The 17,637-nt window shown below is 41.3% G+C and overlaps 1 protein-coding gene across 2 annotated transcripts in view; it reads right to left on the reverse strand.

Annotated features, from left to right (window-relative positions):
- pip4k2aa (phosphatidylinositol-5-phosphate 4-kinase, type II, alpha a) overlaps nt 1-17,258 on the reverse strand; it is a 32,596-nt gene extending 15,338 nt beyond the window's left edge. Inside the window, exons 1-3 of one of the 2 annotated variants that reach the window (XM_050056440.1) lie at nt 16,274-17,258; nt 1,793-1,890; nt 1,548-1,644 (exon numbers count right to left, since the gene is read on the reverse strand). In XM_050056440.1, coding sequence (XP_049912397.1) covers nt 1,548-1,644; nt 1,793-1,890; nt 16,274-16,414 — 336 coding nt within the window. In that variant the 5' untranslated portion in view covers nt 16,415-17,258. The remainder of the gene's footprint in view (nt 1-1,547; nt 1,645-1,792; nt 1,891-16,273) is intronic. The other variant, XM_050056441.1, reaches the window with a different exon arrangement.
- Between the last annotated feature and the right edge of the window lie 379 nt (nt 17,259-17,637).

Raw genomic sequence — 17,637 nt, forward strand, 5'->3', positions numbered from 1 at the left:
ATTATTTGCACTGTATTCAGAGAGCCAAGATAATGTACCTGTTGACTGTATTTTATTTTTATTTTTTGAATGGTCTGTCCCACTATATACCGAAAACACTTTTTGAAAAGTACCTATTTAACTATGACTAAGTTATGTTTAAATAGCTGCTGGTCAAAATGTCCTCAGCTGGTTGAATGGTTGAAATAGCTGTTCTTCTAGTTTACTGGGATGAATGGATCCCACAATCAACATGTCCCGCCTGTACCGTCTTGTTGTCCGACCACCTCTCACTCTTCAGTCTAAACATGTGGGGCTCTGACCCCTACGCCTGCTCCGTGTCCAAACCTAGACACAGACACAAACAGCTGCTGCCCAGACTTTGGAGCTCAAAAGTAACATGATCCAACACCCCTGGCTCAATGCCTCATTCTCCAAGAATTTCTCATGTCTTCTGCCCTCAGTTCACTCTCCCCTCTTCAAGTCAGAGCATCTCTTGCTTGTACTGCAAAGTGAGGAGTAGCATTTAAAGTGCTAAAACAACTGTTAGGCAGTCTTTCTTTTTAGTCTTTCTAAAATTGGTTGCAGTTTTTTTTCTTGAGGTTCCGAAAAACCATGAACACTTAGAGGCCTACTTAAAGCCCAGGTCTTGGTGTAGCACTGAAGTGGTTTGTGTCACAGGCTGAAAATGTTAAAGAGGCCCTTTGCCTGAGGCTGGCATAGATGAAAAGCTCTCAAAGTGAGACCCTAATGTTTTTGTTTTAGTTGGTCATTTTCTCCAGCAGGCATTTATCACAATGTGAGGAGAGAGGTTAATCTGTTTGCACTTCAGTTTCCCTCCAAAAACTTAATTTAATACTGCAAGCATTGCTCATTAAAACTAATGGTTACTGTGCATGTTATCAAAAGGGCCTGCAGCTGGAGGTACCCGTTGGCTGTAATGAGTAATATTACTGATGTAATTAGAAATAAAGCCAAGAGGCTTTTAGAGAAGAAAAAAATACGAACCAATAAACCTTCTGACCACAATGTGACTAGAGCCTCGTGTAGGCAAGTAGTTTAATTTTGAGAATGTAACAACATTCCTTTGCAGTGGCCGGTGTCTTAACACCCCCAACTGCCCACTCACTGCAGCCAGCCGAACCCTAATGTAAACATGTGAGAAGGACAGCTGCACTGAGCTGGGACACAACGACCTCCAAATACTGCCAACTCATTGCCTGCGCTGGGAATGGGGATTTACTGGGGAAGAGTGGAAAATAAAGGAAGTCAAGGCTGGAACAAAAGAGGGAAAGGAAAAAGCGCAACAATTTACTAGTTAAGACGGTGGTCAAATTGGTTTTAAAATGGCTGCAAGTGTTTCAGTGAGCTTGTGGCACAATTTTACATTGAATAGATACACAAGGTTAAGATCCATTTAATGGTACTGTAGTACCTGTAAAATCAGACTGTCTACAGTAGCTGGCACTCTCTCATGAGGCAATTTACACTAATGTTGTGCTACGAAGACAACCAAAGAAACTCCCTATCTGACCCAGAAGTGGTGGTAATGTTGTCAGGTTTCATACCAAGAAGTCCTGATCATCAATGCCAAACCTCTCCCGGAGGTTTCGAAACACCAGAGGGCAGTACTCCTTGAACTTGAAATGGCTGGGCATATTCTCCCTGTGTGCATGGAAGAAAAAAAAATCAGGGAACAGAAGAGACAGAGTTTATGAGATGCTCTGGGTCCTAAATAATATCTCACAGAATTATGACTTTGTATTTGTGAAATACAACAATTAGGCTATAAAATAAACCCAAGAAGACGTACTTGTTGAAGAGGTGGTTGTCCACTTTGATCTTAGAATAGGCCTTGAAGTCATCTGGCATGAGCATGATGGGAATCTGAACATGGCTTAACTCGTTTATCTGGGGAGACAGAGAAAAAAAAAACATACGATTGAAGGGGAGACCTGTGATGTATCTAGTAACACAAAGCAGTGTTAAATCACATGCCACCATCAGAAATGTCAGAAGTTAGGAATTGAAGCCTTGGGATACTAACAGGGAAAATGTGGGCCTCACAAGGAGGAAGAGGCAAAACAAAGACAAAGATCATCGATCAATACCACTGATAAACATAATGTAGTGATCAGTGGGATCAACAATGAAGGGATTCACTGGAAATACAGTGGCAAAGCCTGAAAGAAAAAAAGTCACCACAGGAATCCCGCAGATATTCAATCGTGTGCTAGCTGCCTGCTTCACACCTCAACTCGTGTAACATTCTAATGATGCAATATTATCCAGCCCGAACAGGAGCATTCCTCAACAGACTGACACAAAGATCGTCAGTCACGTAACTTCACATGGATGCTCACATGACTACATTTTGCCTCTGAGCAGACATTCAGTGTAAGAGAATGCACACATGTACACACACGCAGGATTGTTCTTGCACAGAGGAATTCCTGGCACCCCCAATTAGGTTTTAGCCAGCGCCAAAGAAAAATCACCAGCGCCAAAATGATAAGAATTGAAAACAAAAATAGCAATTTAAATCCTCTCTAAATGTGCTCAATAGCAATTTATCAAACAACTGTTATACAAGCAGAATAGAAACTTGAATGTGACGTCTTTATCTTCCAGCAATTAACTCCCCTCCCTTTTGGGAAAGAGGGCTTCCTGTGATTTCTCATGAAATAAAATCTGTTTAATTTCTGGTAAAAATTCTTAAAGAATGCTGAGTAACAACAGCAGCCTATTTTCTGTGTCATGTCCTGTCTCTTGCACCCTTTTCCTAAACCAAATGGAGTATTTCTAGTGGGTGAGAATGTGTCTGGCATGACAATCTCCTGTTGTGTGCTACATGTGAAAGGGCAACTCAAGAAAATTTCGGACCACTGTCTTCTGAGCCCTCACCCCTCTCCCTTAAACTCACTCCCCTCCTCTCCTTCCAATGTTGTAATGATTTTTTAATCACTTTTGTTCATTGGGTTTTATTTACTTATGCATAACAGATATTTTTGTTTATCAAATACTTTAAAAACTGAAGGAAAAAGCATCGACCTCTGTCAAATAAGGCAACACAGACTCATTGCCTTTACTGTACGCGTACTGATGATGCTATTGTGCGTAGTCACCCCTCAAAGGCCCACTCTGAGCCAGGAAAAAAGCCTGCAGATGTATTTGGTTCTGGCATTGGCAAAAGGATGAAACAGTTGGCTCAGACACCAGTCAGTGTTTGTTCATCTTCACCACCTTGCTGCACAAACTAATCCTTGTTCACCATCTCAGATAACTGAGTGAAATGTGGCATGTTGTAGGATACAACAAAAAAGGAACCATAACAGGCATAATGATGAACCAAGAAGTTTTTTCCCCAATCAAAACCGCCTGATGACAAGTTATTAGAGCTAATCAATGATTCAGGCAAAGAACCTGGTCCGGGTCATCAATCAATACCGATCTTTGGCACCTAGTGATGTGAGTAGTTTACTGATTAGATTTTCAGGATGATGTAGCCTGCATGGTTGGAGGGCAGATGAAGGGGAAAGGCGAGTGGAAATGTTGGCAGAGCTGCTGAAGCTCAAGGTGTTTTCGACATATAGATAAAGACCAAGATGACAAGATGAAGACTTTCAGGTCAGAGAGGAATAAGAGAGAAAGTGAGAGAGAGAAAGAGAGGACATGTATGTATGAGTGAAAGGATGGATGTGCGGCTCCTGCAGGAGAGATAATCTTAATATCCTGCGGTCTGTGATGCACTGCTATTTTCTAATCTCCTAGTTTGAGTGTGTTCGCGATTCAAGAGCAGATAATCACTTTCTATTCTATGTGTGATGACATTTCTCTTTAGTGCATTTCTCTCTTTATGTGCATTTTTTAAAACCAGTTGGGAGTCTTGCATTATCTTTTCAATGCTCACATTTCACTCTCTTTTCAGATAAATTATGTATCAGAATAAAATAAGAACAATTACGGCAATGTCACTGAAGTTTCCTTTGTGTTTCAGGAGTGGTTATGTTTTTAAAATATCACGTCATATTTGAGTCTGATGTGAGAAAATACATAAACCACACATGCGGACTATCAGGTGAGTTAGACCATTAACACTTGATTAAATGACTTACATCAGTGTAATTGTTTGCACACTTCTGGCCATGATAGCCATCCAACAAAACGCTAAATTACAGAGCACTTCAATAGACCACACTGAATAAACAGCGGGGTGTCTAACACATAAGGTACATTGCAGGGGTTTCCATTTGGAGCTGGTCATGCATGACATTGCTGTAATATGTAGACCTGACATTTGTTATGACTCACAACCAGCTTGATACAAATATGATGTGTGTGTGTGTGTGTGTGTGTGTGTGCGCAAGCTTGTGTATTCGTTGTTGGCTGCAGGCAGGAGCGCTGGCAGGTTGCTTGAATCTATTAATAACCTGTCATTCCACCAGGCACACTTGTCATGTAGGTGCACTGAATAAACTCAAACGCTCGAAACTTTGATTGACTATAACATTAATCACGAAACATGTGTGCAGTACAGTCCCAATTGTACTTTCAGCTTTACACACTACTCACAGCTAGTATTTGGGCAGAGAGACAAGATGTGGTGTCAAATCACAATTCCAGCAGCTGCATTAGAGGAGCTAGCCAATATTTTTTTACCATTGCGGATTTACTATGGCCCTGTAATGCTGCAGGGGTATTACAGCAGATGGTGCAGAGAATGGCCTCAGCATGACTGGCTGACCCATGAAAGCATTTGGCTTACTTCAGGTGGCCATTAAGAAGTGTGCTTTTGAGGACAGAATGCCTTGAAATGGTTGTGATTGAACTGCTCACGATTTTGTTTCTGACAAATATGAACACACTGCATGGTTAAGGCTTTGAATTGTATGATTACAGCTAGCACATGCCAACCAACTAATTGAGATTAACAGGCTGACGCTGGAAGAGAGCCTACTTGACCCAGTGGCAGCTCAAATTAATGTATTTGTGACCAAATTTCTGCATTTAAAAGTAGACTTTTAACATTAAGAGGTACCAAAACGTCTCTAAGACACTGACTTACAAGATAATTGCCCAGTCGGAGCTCCAGGAGCAAGTTTCCCAAAAAGCCTCTGGTCTAAACACTCTCTCTAAACTCAATCTATGCCTGTCTACTTTGCCAATGGCCCACTCTTATGATTGATGCAATTTTTGGGATCACGTAGACGAGATGGCACTCAGGATGTTGACGGCAGTAGAGACAGCAGCACAAATACGGCAGAACAAACAACTTGCATAGTCTTTTTTTACCCCAGTTGTGTATATAACAGTGTCCTCATGATAATAATACAAGTCCTGTACTGTAGGTACTGTTTGTTGGCAGCCGAGCAAAGTAGATTAAACTGGCTCACTTTTAAAAGCATAAACAATTTAACACACTCTATGTCCAAGACAGGAGCTGGCAGCAACTAGCCAGTATGTTGGCAAAAGCAGTTGGCTAAAAATTTCCTATCCAACAAACTTATAATATACCAGACTAACCCACTGGAAAAGCTGTAAGGCGTGAAGCTTGCACTTACAGAATTGTTTTAATTTGTCTGTTATGAGGACTCATCACATTTTAATGCTGAAGTCTGCAAAAGCATATCCAGTGATGTGCAAAGCTCTACCTTTGTAGACTATGCCAACTACTTCACAATTTAACCAGCTCAGAAAACATGCACAAATTGAGCACAGTAGCGTTTCAAGAACAAGGCTGTTTAGCCCACTTTGCGTACAGCACTTTGATGTCGTCTTGGTACAGGTGAGAGTTAACAATTCAAAGTGAATATCTCTGCACTTGCAATATCCTCGAGGATTATAGTGAGCTTTTTAGGCAATTTAAAATAAAAGAGAAAAGGCATGAAATCATGGAATTAGTGTATATCGTTAACAGAAGATCATTTAACAACAGGAGAGACTTTTTAGGAAGGAAAGAACAGGAAAGCATGAGAAAAAATAAACATGGAAAGGAAGGCATTAGAGAGACAGAACAAGCAGGGGATCCAAGTCCACAGATGCCATATCCGAGTATGTTTCAGTGCCCTGGTGTGACAAGCACCAAGTGATGATACAGCACAGATGCATCCTGGGTACTCAGAGGGGAGATGTCGCCTAATCAACAAAGCTGTGTTTCACACAAGGGCAGAGACAATGCCTTATCTTACCAAGAAGCGTTCACAGACGACATATGCGAGGAAACTAGTGCACATGTGCATGCACGCATAAATATAGGGTAAAATATCTGTAGATAAAGAGGTATAAATGGTTCCCTCGAGTAGGCCCAGAAAACAATGTGCATCAGTTTGAAAGATCCCCATATCTCCACTCCACTCCACTCCACTCCACTTTCTGCAAGATGTTCTCTTCTTGAAATTTAATTTACGCTACCCTATAAAACTGTAAACAAAGCATGAGTCAATGACTACAGTAAGCTATTTTCACAAATCATGCTTTTGACAGTCACTATCATTTACCATTTCTTTGCAGGTGCCTGCATGAAGGTATGACTAATTGAGTACATAAACCTGACCGCACTTTACCTGATCAACATTAAGTAATATGTGTAGTACTCCTATTTCATCTGCAAGGCTCAGAATATCTGTCTTGAGCAAAGTGTGGGCCTTGTGTTTTGTTAAATCAGATACCTCCAGCATATCTGCCTATCTTTCTGCAGCTATCAAACTTGCAGACAAATTTCACACCACCACTTCCTGTTTGTCTCCATGGTGATAAAGACTGGTTTTCCGGCCCAGAGTGAAGCAAGTGTGTGCTGTTGCTCCATTGGACAGGAAGTTAGTGAAGAGAGTGTGCTCAGTCAGCAGCATGGCAGGGTCTTATCTCTCTGAACAATGACAGATAGATGACTCGGTCTTAGCAGATGACAGGCTAATGAAAGTGTTGAAAGCGGTGGGATTGTCACACTTTTTACTCGGTAAAGAAATAGGTCATTTAAGTGCAAGATAGAGAAGGTAGCAAAACGAATCAAGCATGCCACCAGGACGGAGAGAGACATCTGACAATGAACAGGAAAGCTATGACTGTCATAACTCAGTAACAGACTTGCAAGCTACGACTAGAAAGTGTCACTCGTGTTAAAATCATCATAATGATGTGGCAATACTGACAAGTTCCTCCTTTGTTAGTAAATGTCAAAGATGATTTCAATCATCAACCTTCAATATCCTCAGACTCTGTCCTACCCAATCTTTACTCATACAAAAAACATATAAAAATGTGGAAAAAAAGTGACCAAATTCAAATCCAATGTTTGCATGGCCCTTTGTTATATCACTATGTAAAACTGGTGGCTTCTATCTACATTGTGAGGTCTGTGGTTTACATGCTTCAGTGTCACCCATTCATGAAAACTACAAAAAAAAACAAAAGGATTGGTTCCCATCTGATCCGATGATTGGTATCCATATTTACTAACTGTATGATCACATGTACTTTAATTTCTCACTGTAAAAGCTGTGATTCTGCAAAGCCACAATGCAGCCAAGAGCACAAGAAAACAGAATCAGTCATAAATCAATAGGTGGTTTAACTGATGTTGAAATGACATTCACATTTCAGCAGCTTCTTAATGATAAGCGTAATGCAACAACCCTGTTCTCAACCCCATTCTAACACTCCTGTATCTTATTTTTGGGTCCAAATAAAAAGCACTACTCAAGTTTGGATTTTTGAGATGTTTTGCTACCTTCTTTGACTTGTCGATGTCACTCCAATACAATCTTCAGCGTTGAGTCCATTAACATTTTAAATGTATACAGCTCAAGGTTGCCCTCTGCTCTTGCAATTTTGCCATCAAGGTAGCAGGAATCATTTAAGTAAACAAAACTGAGTGAATGCCAATTTTAAAAATAACATCAGTGGTTTAAGTGAAGACACAACAGCCAATGTGGGAGATTTATCCCCTCAAACAAGGAACAGACTTTTTAAGACAGACATGTCTAACAAGGCAAACTGTAACTGTAAAGATAAACATGAATCTGTATCTGGTGAGAGCCATTGGCGTCATCTTACAGCACGCCCGATGTTCTACTGTCAAACTGTCAATTACGTGCGGGAAATGGGACAAGTGCTCGGAAGAAACGACTCCTTGATAGTGTGGAGTGCGCATTTCCTCCATGCCAATTTACGAGACATTACAGACTAAGTGGCTCTAATTAAACTGTAATCAAGACTGACTGATTATGTAATTAACCAATATGTAGAGGTATAAAAATACGAGGGAGAGGGGGGTTGCAATCTAGTAAAAGCTGTTCAGCAGTATTCGGTGCGGTATTTTTTTAAAAGCAACAGCTTCCAAACCCATCACATACACAAATGTTTTCCCAAGTAACACACACACACACACACACACACTCAGTATACACCCAGCACACACACACACACACACACACTCAGTATACACCCAGCTAAATGGAGATATGCCATTTAACAGCCAGACAGTGAGCATCAAAGGTCAGTTGTAGAAGATTGTATTTAGTGTGGACTTGACCTTTCACTGACCATTCAACAGGGTTATTACATCATAAACTGACCTGTTAAGAATCCCACAACCATTCACAGTACTGTAAGTAGAATTTTAACAATATCCACAAAAAGGAGAATACATCCTCCTCCCTAGGATCCAAATTAAGCCTGTCTAGGTGGAAAGCCCTAACACAGTGCAACAATGGTATCTGGGTGTGTGTATCGTGGATTCATTGGCTTGCCCGTAAAAGTAATGTAATGTAGTAGCGTATGTGACCTAATTCTGTGGAGCAGCTTTGACAACTTCAGTGTCAGGGGTAGCCCTCACTGCTCCCATTCCTCCCTCCGTTCACAACCACAGCATAGAGAGGTCAGCCATAATGAGGACACACTGATGAAAAAAAGTGGAGCAGGGCTAAGGTAAGAGGACGGCTACATCTGTACAGAGACACGGAGAGAAACAGGGCCTTGGACAAATGCAACCAACTACCTGAGTAAGACATCTGCAGCGCAATTAAAAGCTTATAGTAGTCGGCGCTTGAATTGTGACACGTCTGCATTCGCATCGGACACTAACAGCTCATTTAAGTCTATTTTAAGCAGTGTCAGTCACTCAGTCACACACTCAAATGCTGGAGAAAGGAAATGCGTTTCCAAGTCTTAAACTATTAGACTATGCCAAGTATAACAAGCTTATACAGGGAATTCTTACAACAGACATGCTCCTATCTGTGTTCAAACACAAAATGACAAATGACTTTGAAGTGGAAATAGGTAACACAAACATTATAGTTGTCATCAACAGGTACAGGTACATATACATGCAGACAGGTCAGACAGGTCAGCATGTCTGTGTGTCAGCGCAATGAAAGGCCAGCTATTAAAGGATACAGTGGTTTTAGACTGAGGCTTATGGTATATGGCCTGTCCTGCTGAGTGAACCAAGCTGCTCAGCAACATGTCGCATTGCATTTGGGCAAGGAGTGTGCCACGGGCCCATGGCACAGTGACACTGTGACGCAGGACGCACACTCATAACATGCACACAAGCGCTATAGACACATGCATACATGTTTGCATGCATGCAGGAGCGAACCAGAAAGATGTTTGTTTTAACGTTTTTGAAGACACACACTGGAATGTGACAAGATGCGTCCATGAGTTCCTCTGTCATAGCCTCAGGGTGCCAGGATGTGAGGCTTCAGCTTTTCTCTTTTCCTCACCATAATCATCACACATATTAGCTGTAGGTCCCTCCTGAAGATATTTATAGAAGCCCCCTCTTATGCAATCCACAGAACTAGACACAACTACTCTGAGTCAGACAGAAAGGCAAAAAACACAGCAAAGAAAGGGGAGACAGTGGGGGACAGGGAATGAAAGTGAGCCAAACAGACAGGTTGACACAAAAAGGACAATGACAAAAATAGCAAGGGTGGGGAAAAACTGATTCTCTTATAAATCTCAATATTTTTTTAAATGCCTGAATCGAGATTATTCAAATGAAATTACTTCATCTTAGACTATGCAGCAGTGGAAAGATGTCACAGCTTTTACTGTGCTAATCTATGACGTCTGTTGATTGAACAGAGATCTGATTGCAGCTATAGTCTGAGATCTCAAGATTTTGTTTTTTTCGTCTGTTCTTGGTGCACGGACTGAGCTGTGAAAGAAAGCTTTTATGTGCTCTGCTCCTCTCACTTGGAATAACCTTCAAAAAGACTTGAAACTACGTGAACTGGTCTCTCTGCCCGATTTTAAGGCTCTCATGAGTACAAGGATGAATGAGTCAGTTGGGTCTTGCCATTGTCTGTGTTCTAATATTTTCTACATGTTGCTTTGTGTCTCTCATGTTTTTATTGTGTGGTTGTTCGGCTGTAACTTTTTGTGTGCTGCTGTCTTGGCCAGGTCAGCCAGAGATTGTTGATCTCAACGGGACTTACCCGGTTAAATATGGATAAAAATAAAAATATCCCTTTCACGAAAAACAAAACTGAAGCAGGAATGCAGAAAATGGTGGCCAGTCCAAGGACACTGACCTTAAGTAGCACCAGGGGTCCCCATTGGATGAGCAAACTTTCTGTTGCTGCCATTACACAAGTTATACCCAGCACTGCCGCTGGCTCCAGCCCACTGTGATTCCTCCACATTGGGGTTTGCAGTGGTTGAATTCAAGCTATGTAGCTACTGCCTGCTCTCCTCCCAGTGAAGTGGTCTTTTAGCAGTGGGGAGTGAGGCGGAGGCTCAGCTAATTCTCGTCTCATTTGTAGTACACTAAACCTAAAGAGAGAGCGAGAGTGGGGCAAAGAAGGCTGAGTGAACCAATGCACTGTGTGCAGCTCTAATATGAAATAAGATCCTACTATTTTTAATAGTACATAAAAAGATAAATCAATATGTGGCCGTCCACGTTGATATTGTGGTAGCTGCTGCAAATAGATCAGTCTATGAAAAACACTGCCTTGCTTGATGAGCAGCTAAATGATAACAATTAAATGTAGCCGTAAATGTCAGAAGGACTGAGATGTGATGTGCATCGTTTTTGGAAATATGCCTCATGATATAGAGTCTGTAGAGGTCTGATTCAACTTTACCCAAGGTTTAGTGTTAAAAAACAAACAACTGCAATAAATCGTAAGGGCAAATCATACTACTTGTAGAATTGCAATAGTTTACAATTGCAATACATATTGAATCGGCACCCAAGTATTATAAAAGTGTCAAATTGGGAGATAAACATATCACTCCAGCCTTAAAAAATAGTTAACTGAACCTGCTATGTGGGGAGATTTTAATGGACAGAAAGTGAAGAGTAACAGTAAGAGAAACTAAAAGTCTACGAAAGCAAAAAGAGACTTTCCTACACCACACAAAGTCGTTGACAGAAAATAGTTATTTCACATTTGCTTTTTGTATAAAAAGAGGGAAACATAAAGATTAACTTTCTACCATCTCAAACTTTACAGCTATTAATTAAAAGGCCTGCTTTTTTCTAAAAAAAAAAAAAAGGTCCGTAAAGTTGCACTGTGCTTAATAACAATAAGGGGAGATTTGTTACACTTTTACTGTCTCTATGCCTGTGATAATAAGAAAAACATATGTAAAACATCAACTCAACACAGTCACCTTCTTTGCTTTAAAAGGACAGAAGACGGCGACATGCAGCAGCAGGTTTAGGAACTGCTGGACTCTAAACTATGATTACACAGTTAGTGCCTTAAGGGAATACTTCAACCACCAAACGGCCATTTGTATGTCAGTCAGTAAGGTTGTGTTACCTCGAATTTGTGGGAAATTAAGGGAAAACTGCAAACATAATGATTTATTGATGACTGGGAGCCACATTTAACACTAGCACATTATATAAAGATGTCTTTTTACAAACTTTCATAGAACTCATTATCCAAACTAGCATTTTTGCTTAATCTTACTCTCTTCAAAGCCAGACTCCAATACTAAGATGAAAATGCACGTGTTTGGGAAGTACAGAGCATATGACTGGATAAATAAGACTTGGATTATACTGCATGAGTTGTGTGAGTCTGTAAATGGGTGTTTTGATACAGTTTGCTGTTGTCAAACGTGGCCCCGAGTCAATCTATAAATCAATATGCTTGCCGTTTTCGGTGAAGGCATGCAAGAAAAAAATGTCTTCACAAATTCAAGGTAATACTGCAAGAATAATTAATACAAGCTGCCGCTGTGTGGGTGGAGGATTCCTTTAAACTGTGAGAATGCAGCTTTCCACCCAGCGACAAACCTACTCAAAAACAACTGTGGAGCACTATCTGATGTGCACTCAGACACACCAGGGACTTACAAAAAGAACTGACAGACAATCCAAGGCCCAGGACTACATCCTTTCAACAAATTCACAAAATAAGGTGAAGGTAATGCTGCAAGCTTGATTCTGATCCATTTTCCAGTGCAGAAACAAAACTCCTGACACAACGTGCACCTTGAAACATTTTTAGAATTAGCTTGTCATACGGAAAAACAGTATTTTTGACTACACTGTCGGTCCCTGTATCCATGCCAATAAATCCTGCAACAGTCCGTGTTGTCCCCAAGTGTCTGCTCCGACAAGTTAACACCACTGAAGGGTTAGAGCTGCAGTCTGTGAAGTGTCCCTGTGGTGCTTTTTCAACATTCACACACTGTAGATGTTTTACCAAGGACTCTTTTTTCTTTAAGAACCAAAAAAGAGCCAAACACATGCATTTTTGTTTTTTAACTTGCACGTGAGATTCACTGCTTTCATGAAGAATATACAGTATGTTACGGGATTTAACGAACATAAAACTGGTCAAGTGGCTGGCATATCCTGTGCGCTATATTTGTGCTTGCTTAGTGTGTATTCTGTTCATGTCAGCACATATTCAGCACAAGTGTGAGAGAATGATTATTCCTCTCAGAGTGATATTAACAGAGGCAGAAGGCTAGTTTCACAAGCACACAGTAAAGCGGGGAAGACACTCGCTTACAAAAAACACTTTGAGGTAGCCCAATCATAATTTGGTAGACAAGGCCTTGTAAATCTTGCACAAAATCACATAGTAAAAGGCATTATCTAGTCTTTACCTAGTCGGGTGCAGGCCACATCTCGGCCTTTGTCATGGTTGATTGTGGAGACTCTGGTTTGTTTGAGCTTTTGCACCCACTAAGCTTCAGTGGCTACAACTGAGATTGTCACTGAAAAAAACTTTTTAGCTTTGGCCTCAATCTATTTCTGTAAAACCTTGAGCTGTGTAACCTATTTAGGCTCTGAGGGATGCAAGTACAATTTCAAAGTATTAGGATTAAAGGAAAAATTGGCTACCTGTCAACAAAGGTTATTTTCAGCAAGCTGCCACACACCTTTCGCCACACAGACGTATTTCAAAACACATCCCTGGCTTTTCTCAGCCATTACACAAGATTCATTGTGAGGATGTACGGTGAATGTTATGGGCCACATATATGTCTTGGCACGCCATTTCACAATTTGCTTTGTTAGACAAATAGAGCAGCAGTATCTGTGGCTTTTCTGTATTGTCTAGAGTAACTACCTGACCGATCTCCCTTCTTAGCAGGTTCGGTTGTTTCATCATTGTGCGCTCAGTGTAATAACACTGTAAGAAGTCTGGTTTTCAGGAGGCATCAAAGTGGATGCTTTTGACTGGCAGGCCAGGGTTAATATGTAGGAGGCGGGGGTTACATTTTGCAGAACTTGTGCGTGTGTTTGCATGTTGCCTCTGCAGTCTGGTTGCATTCTCAGGCCTCCCCCTTTTATCCATTCCTTTGCAGTGTCCTGTTATTTACAAGTCGAGTTTACTTTTGCAAACCCCAGCCTGCGCAGTAACCTTACATTAACACTTCCACGCTGCAGCTTTCACACCCCCTGGAAGTAAATCAGAGGCTCAATCTGGTGACCTGGCGTGGAATGTCATTTTTATGTTGCCAATGGTATGAGAAACAGAGTACCTTATCAAATGGTGAGAAAAACAGCAGGGGAGGCAGCCTAAGGCATAAGACGGAAATGTGCTGGCGGCAGTCCTGCTCTGGGTTATGCAATCCAAGAGAACAGTTTGAACATGTAGATTCTCCAAACTTCTGTAGGTTTTTATGGTTGAGGCTGCGTCAGTGGCCCATTAGTCCACAGTTTAAGACACCTAAATCAGATTAAAGTTTATGATATGAACTGGGATTACTCACTCTACTGGACATCCCTGTATAAACACATTTATCGATTATCTTAATTATGCCAATCAATTTAACTTTTTATTAGCATTTTAATATTTAATAAAACATCAGTCTTGACAGACACTGCAGTATATAACTACACCATTATAGGGAGGTTTTCTGTGTGCTGTCTTGGATGACTGTCAAGATGATAAAGCTGATGTCATATCTTACATTGCATCAATCTTTCCCAGGCATTGCAAGTGACAGTCAAAAAGTGGATGATAATCAGAACTGCTTGCTTGGAGGTAAACCTTGTGAACCTTACTTTGCACCCTTAGGCTTAACACCACAGCCAGGTGACTTAATCTATCTATGGAGTACAGCTTAGATACAAAATAACACCTTTGGATTTTTGGCTGTCTTGGCCTCACATACATCAGGCTATCTAGAGGCTGCTTAATCCACACTAACCTTCCACCCTTAACACTTGGCCAAAAATCAAATGTTACTGTCTACGCTGACAAAGCTTACATGCTTAGTATTGACCGCATCATCAATGTGCCTTCAGCTCCCCAACCTCATACAGAGATACTGAGGGAGACAGTAATTTTCTAAGAGACTAACTCTTAGAAAATTAGTCATAATTCCAACACTGTTAAAGCAACATGAAACAACAGAGTTCAAAAGAGGCCAAATTATTTGTGCTGGTGCATTAGCCAAAACGGAAATATAATTTCCTATATCAAAGCGAACGGTCTCTAACATCATGTCAAACTGCATCAGCAAAGAGAAACAGTGGTCACAAATTGAGCCTTTCAAAAACATTATGTCAGACTTCATATACAGTATATATGAAGGTGAAATTGCACAAATTGCCACGTGACCTTGACTTAACCCACTTCTGTCGTGTTTACAGTGACTATCTAGTTACAGATCTTTTAGTTACAGTGTGTTTATACAATGTCAATCCCCTGTATTTACCTATAATCAGGGTCTTGTAGACAGACGTCCAAATAGTACACCTCTGACCCATTAACTTAATATAAAATCAATATTAATGTGCAGCTGACGTCTGTTATGGACCTAGTTAAAAATATTTATATTCCTACTGAGATGAAGAATCCTGAATTAATTTGCGAAAGCAGCCACTGCTGGCTCCACAGTTTCATACCGTCTGTAAACCAACCAGGACCACTACAGGCAGACATAAATATAGAAAATATAGTTTGTTTTATTTTAACTATATTGTTGCCATATTTTATATCTTTAGCTATCTCATGGGAACAATTTTGTGCCAACACATAAATGGACATTTATGAAGTGAATGAATAAATGAGTGATGCTGCTTACTTAGTTGCTCAGCTTTTATGTTTACATTTTGGAAAGCAGTTCTCAATCTAAAACACCAGATAAAGCATCCAGTAAACAGGCTGGCTTTACTGTAATAACCATGTTGTGATTATTAGGATGAAGCGAGTAAAGGATGAAGGCTATATATGAATAAGACTGCAAGATCGAAGGACCTGAAAGGACCAGTTTTTAAATGTCTTAGTCCGTGTGTAAAACATTGGTAAAAGGTTTATTACTTGGGATTTGGTGCGAGAAATATTTGCATGTCCTCTGCTTGCCAAGTTTGCTCTCTCCTTCCGACATACGAGTATTGGCCCAGTGCAAATATCCAGCAAAGGAGGAAAAAGAGAGCAGAGATAAGCTGTCTTGCATGGGAAGATCTGCTCTCTCATGACACAGACCAGTAGCAGCTTATCCTACATGTACACAACAGGAAGCCAAAGAAGAGTTTGCTGCTCACACACACACACACACACACACACACACACACATATGCATACATCAAAGTCATGCAATACAAATACCATGTGGATTGTTACTGTACAAAGCTTAATATAACTAACATGATTTGCTGAGTCTTACACACTTGAAGCCAGTGACACATTTACATTGACAGCACTATAAGCAACCACTGGACATGTTGTTATCTCTTGTCAATCACTGCAGAAACACGATGGCTCATAGCTGACAGCAAGTAAGGCTTAATGAGGCACATCAAAGGTCGAGGGAGACATAACTGTGGATCATCATATGGACATAAGGAGGTCTGACTCACCGAATGGTTGACTCCCCACATCAGCACGCTGAGCAGAGGGTCGCTGGCACGGAAGAGCTTCACTTTCTGAGCAACGAAGTGTTTCTTCTTGGTCTTCGTCTTGCTCGCAATAGCTGCGGCAATGCTGCCCGCCGAAGCCATCTTAAAGCAAACTGGCTGGTTATTGCAGTCTGTGCGATAATCTTGACGGAGTGTCTCCCCCTTGAAGCTGGCACAGTGGCCACTAGCTCACGACTCAGTAATGCCAATACTATTCATTTAGCCAGCTCGCAAATAGAAGTGCCCCAATTATTTTCTTCATCCAACGTCCCACACAGCTTCACCGACGCTATGGCCCTTCCTCCGGCAAGGACTTAATGTGTTAAAAAGCGGTGTGTTTAAGCTAACAGTGCTGCTCTCCTTCGCCTAACAGTCCGCCGCTTCCCCCAGCCCACATCATAAGTCACCTCTCTTCCTTCCTTGACTTGTGTGGAGCTCTCCGCACCCCTGTGATGTGAGCTCTCACTGAGCTGGCGTTAGCATAGCAGGGTAGCTCGCTAGCTAGCTAACATCAACGATATATGCAGTAAAATTGATAAACGTTCACAACAAGAAAAAATATGTGACAAATGATGCCCGCGTAGTTATTCAGCTTTAAAAGAAATGATTAAAATGACACAATAGTGATGCTAAATGGCTAACTTGGCTACCAGCTAACGTTAGTCCCCCCGACCTTCGCTAGCGACGGTTAGCCAACTGACGGCACAAAGCAGAACCGAACTCCGATCACCAGCTAGCTACCGTTAGCATGCAAGCTAACTATTAACACCAGATAGCAGTTCACAACTTAGCCCTCCTCTCACGCGCTTGTGGTCAGTCCGTATGGGTGACAGGGGTGTATCCTGTCATGTTCGTGCCCCGAGGAGTTGTGTAGACGTGCAATCAACGAGTGGTCAACTCCGTGTGCAGCACTGAGGCTCATGTGTGCTGCTGTCAACTGACAGCTCGGCGGAGGGGAGGTGACAGCCTGCGCTTTGCAGTGTCTGCTGCGCTGATTCGCTGCAGCCCCCTCCCTCCACCGGGCCTATGCTACTTTTCTGTGCTTTTTAATAGCGCAGCAGTCTTTTTATATCAGCTCAAATTTGCATTTAGATCTCAAACTGACGACTGAAACCTCTCAAATAAACCACAATCCTTTGATTGTGAATATGCAGCCTTCCCATTGCCAGGTGGGCCTATGATGCGTGCGTGGGCGCGCGTTTGCAGCTCCTATAATAATAATAATGATAATAATAATAATGCATTCGCAGCAAAACGTGCACATCATGCCAACCATCCCCCATTCTTGGCTTGCTTTCGTTTAGATTAATCTGAGGCTCGTTTCT

Source organism: Epinephelus moara, chromosome 11 (assembly GCF_006386435.1).
Source record: "Epinephelus moara isolate mb chromosome 11, YSFRI_EMoa_1.0, whole genome shotgun sequence".
Lineage (NCBI taxonomy): Eukaryota > Metazoa > Chordata > Actinopteri > Perciformes > Serranidae > Epinephelus > Epinephelus moara.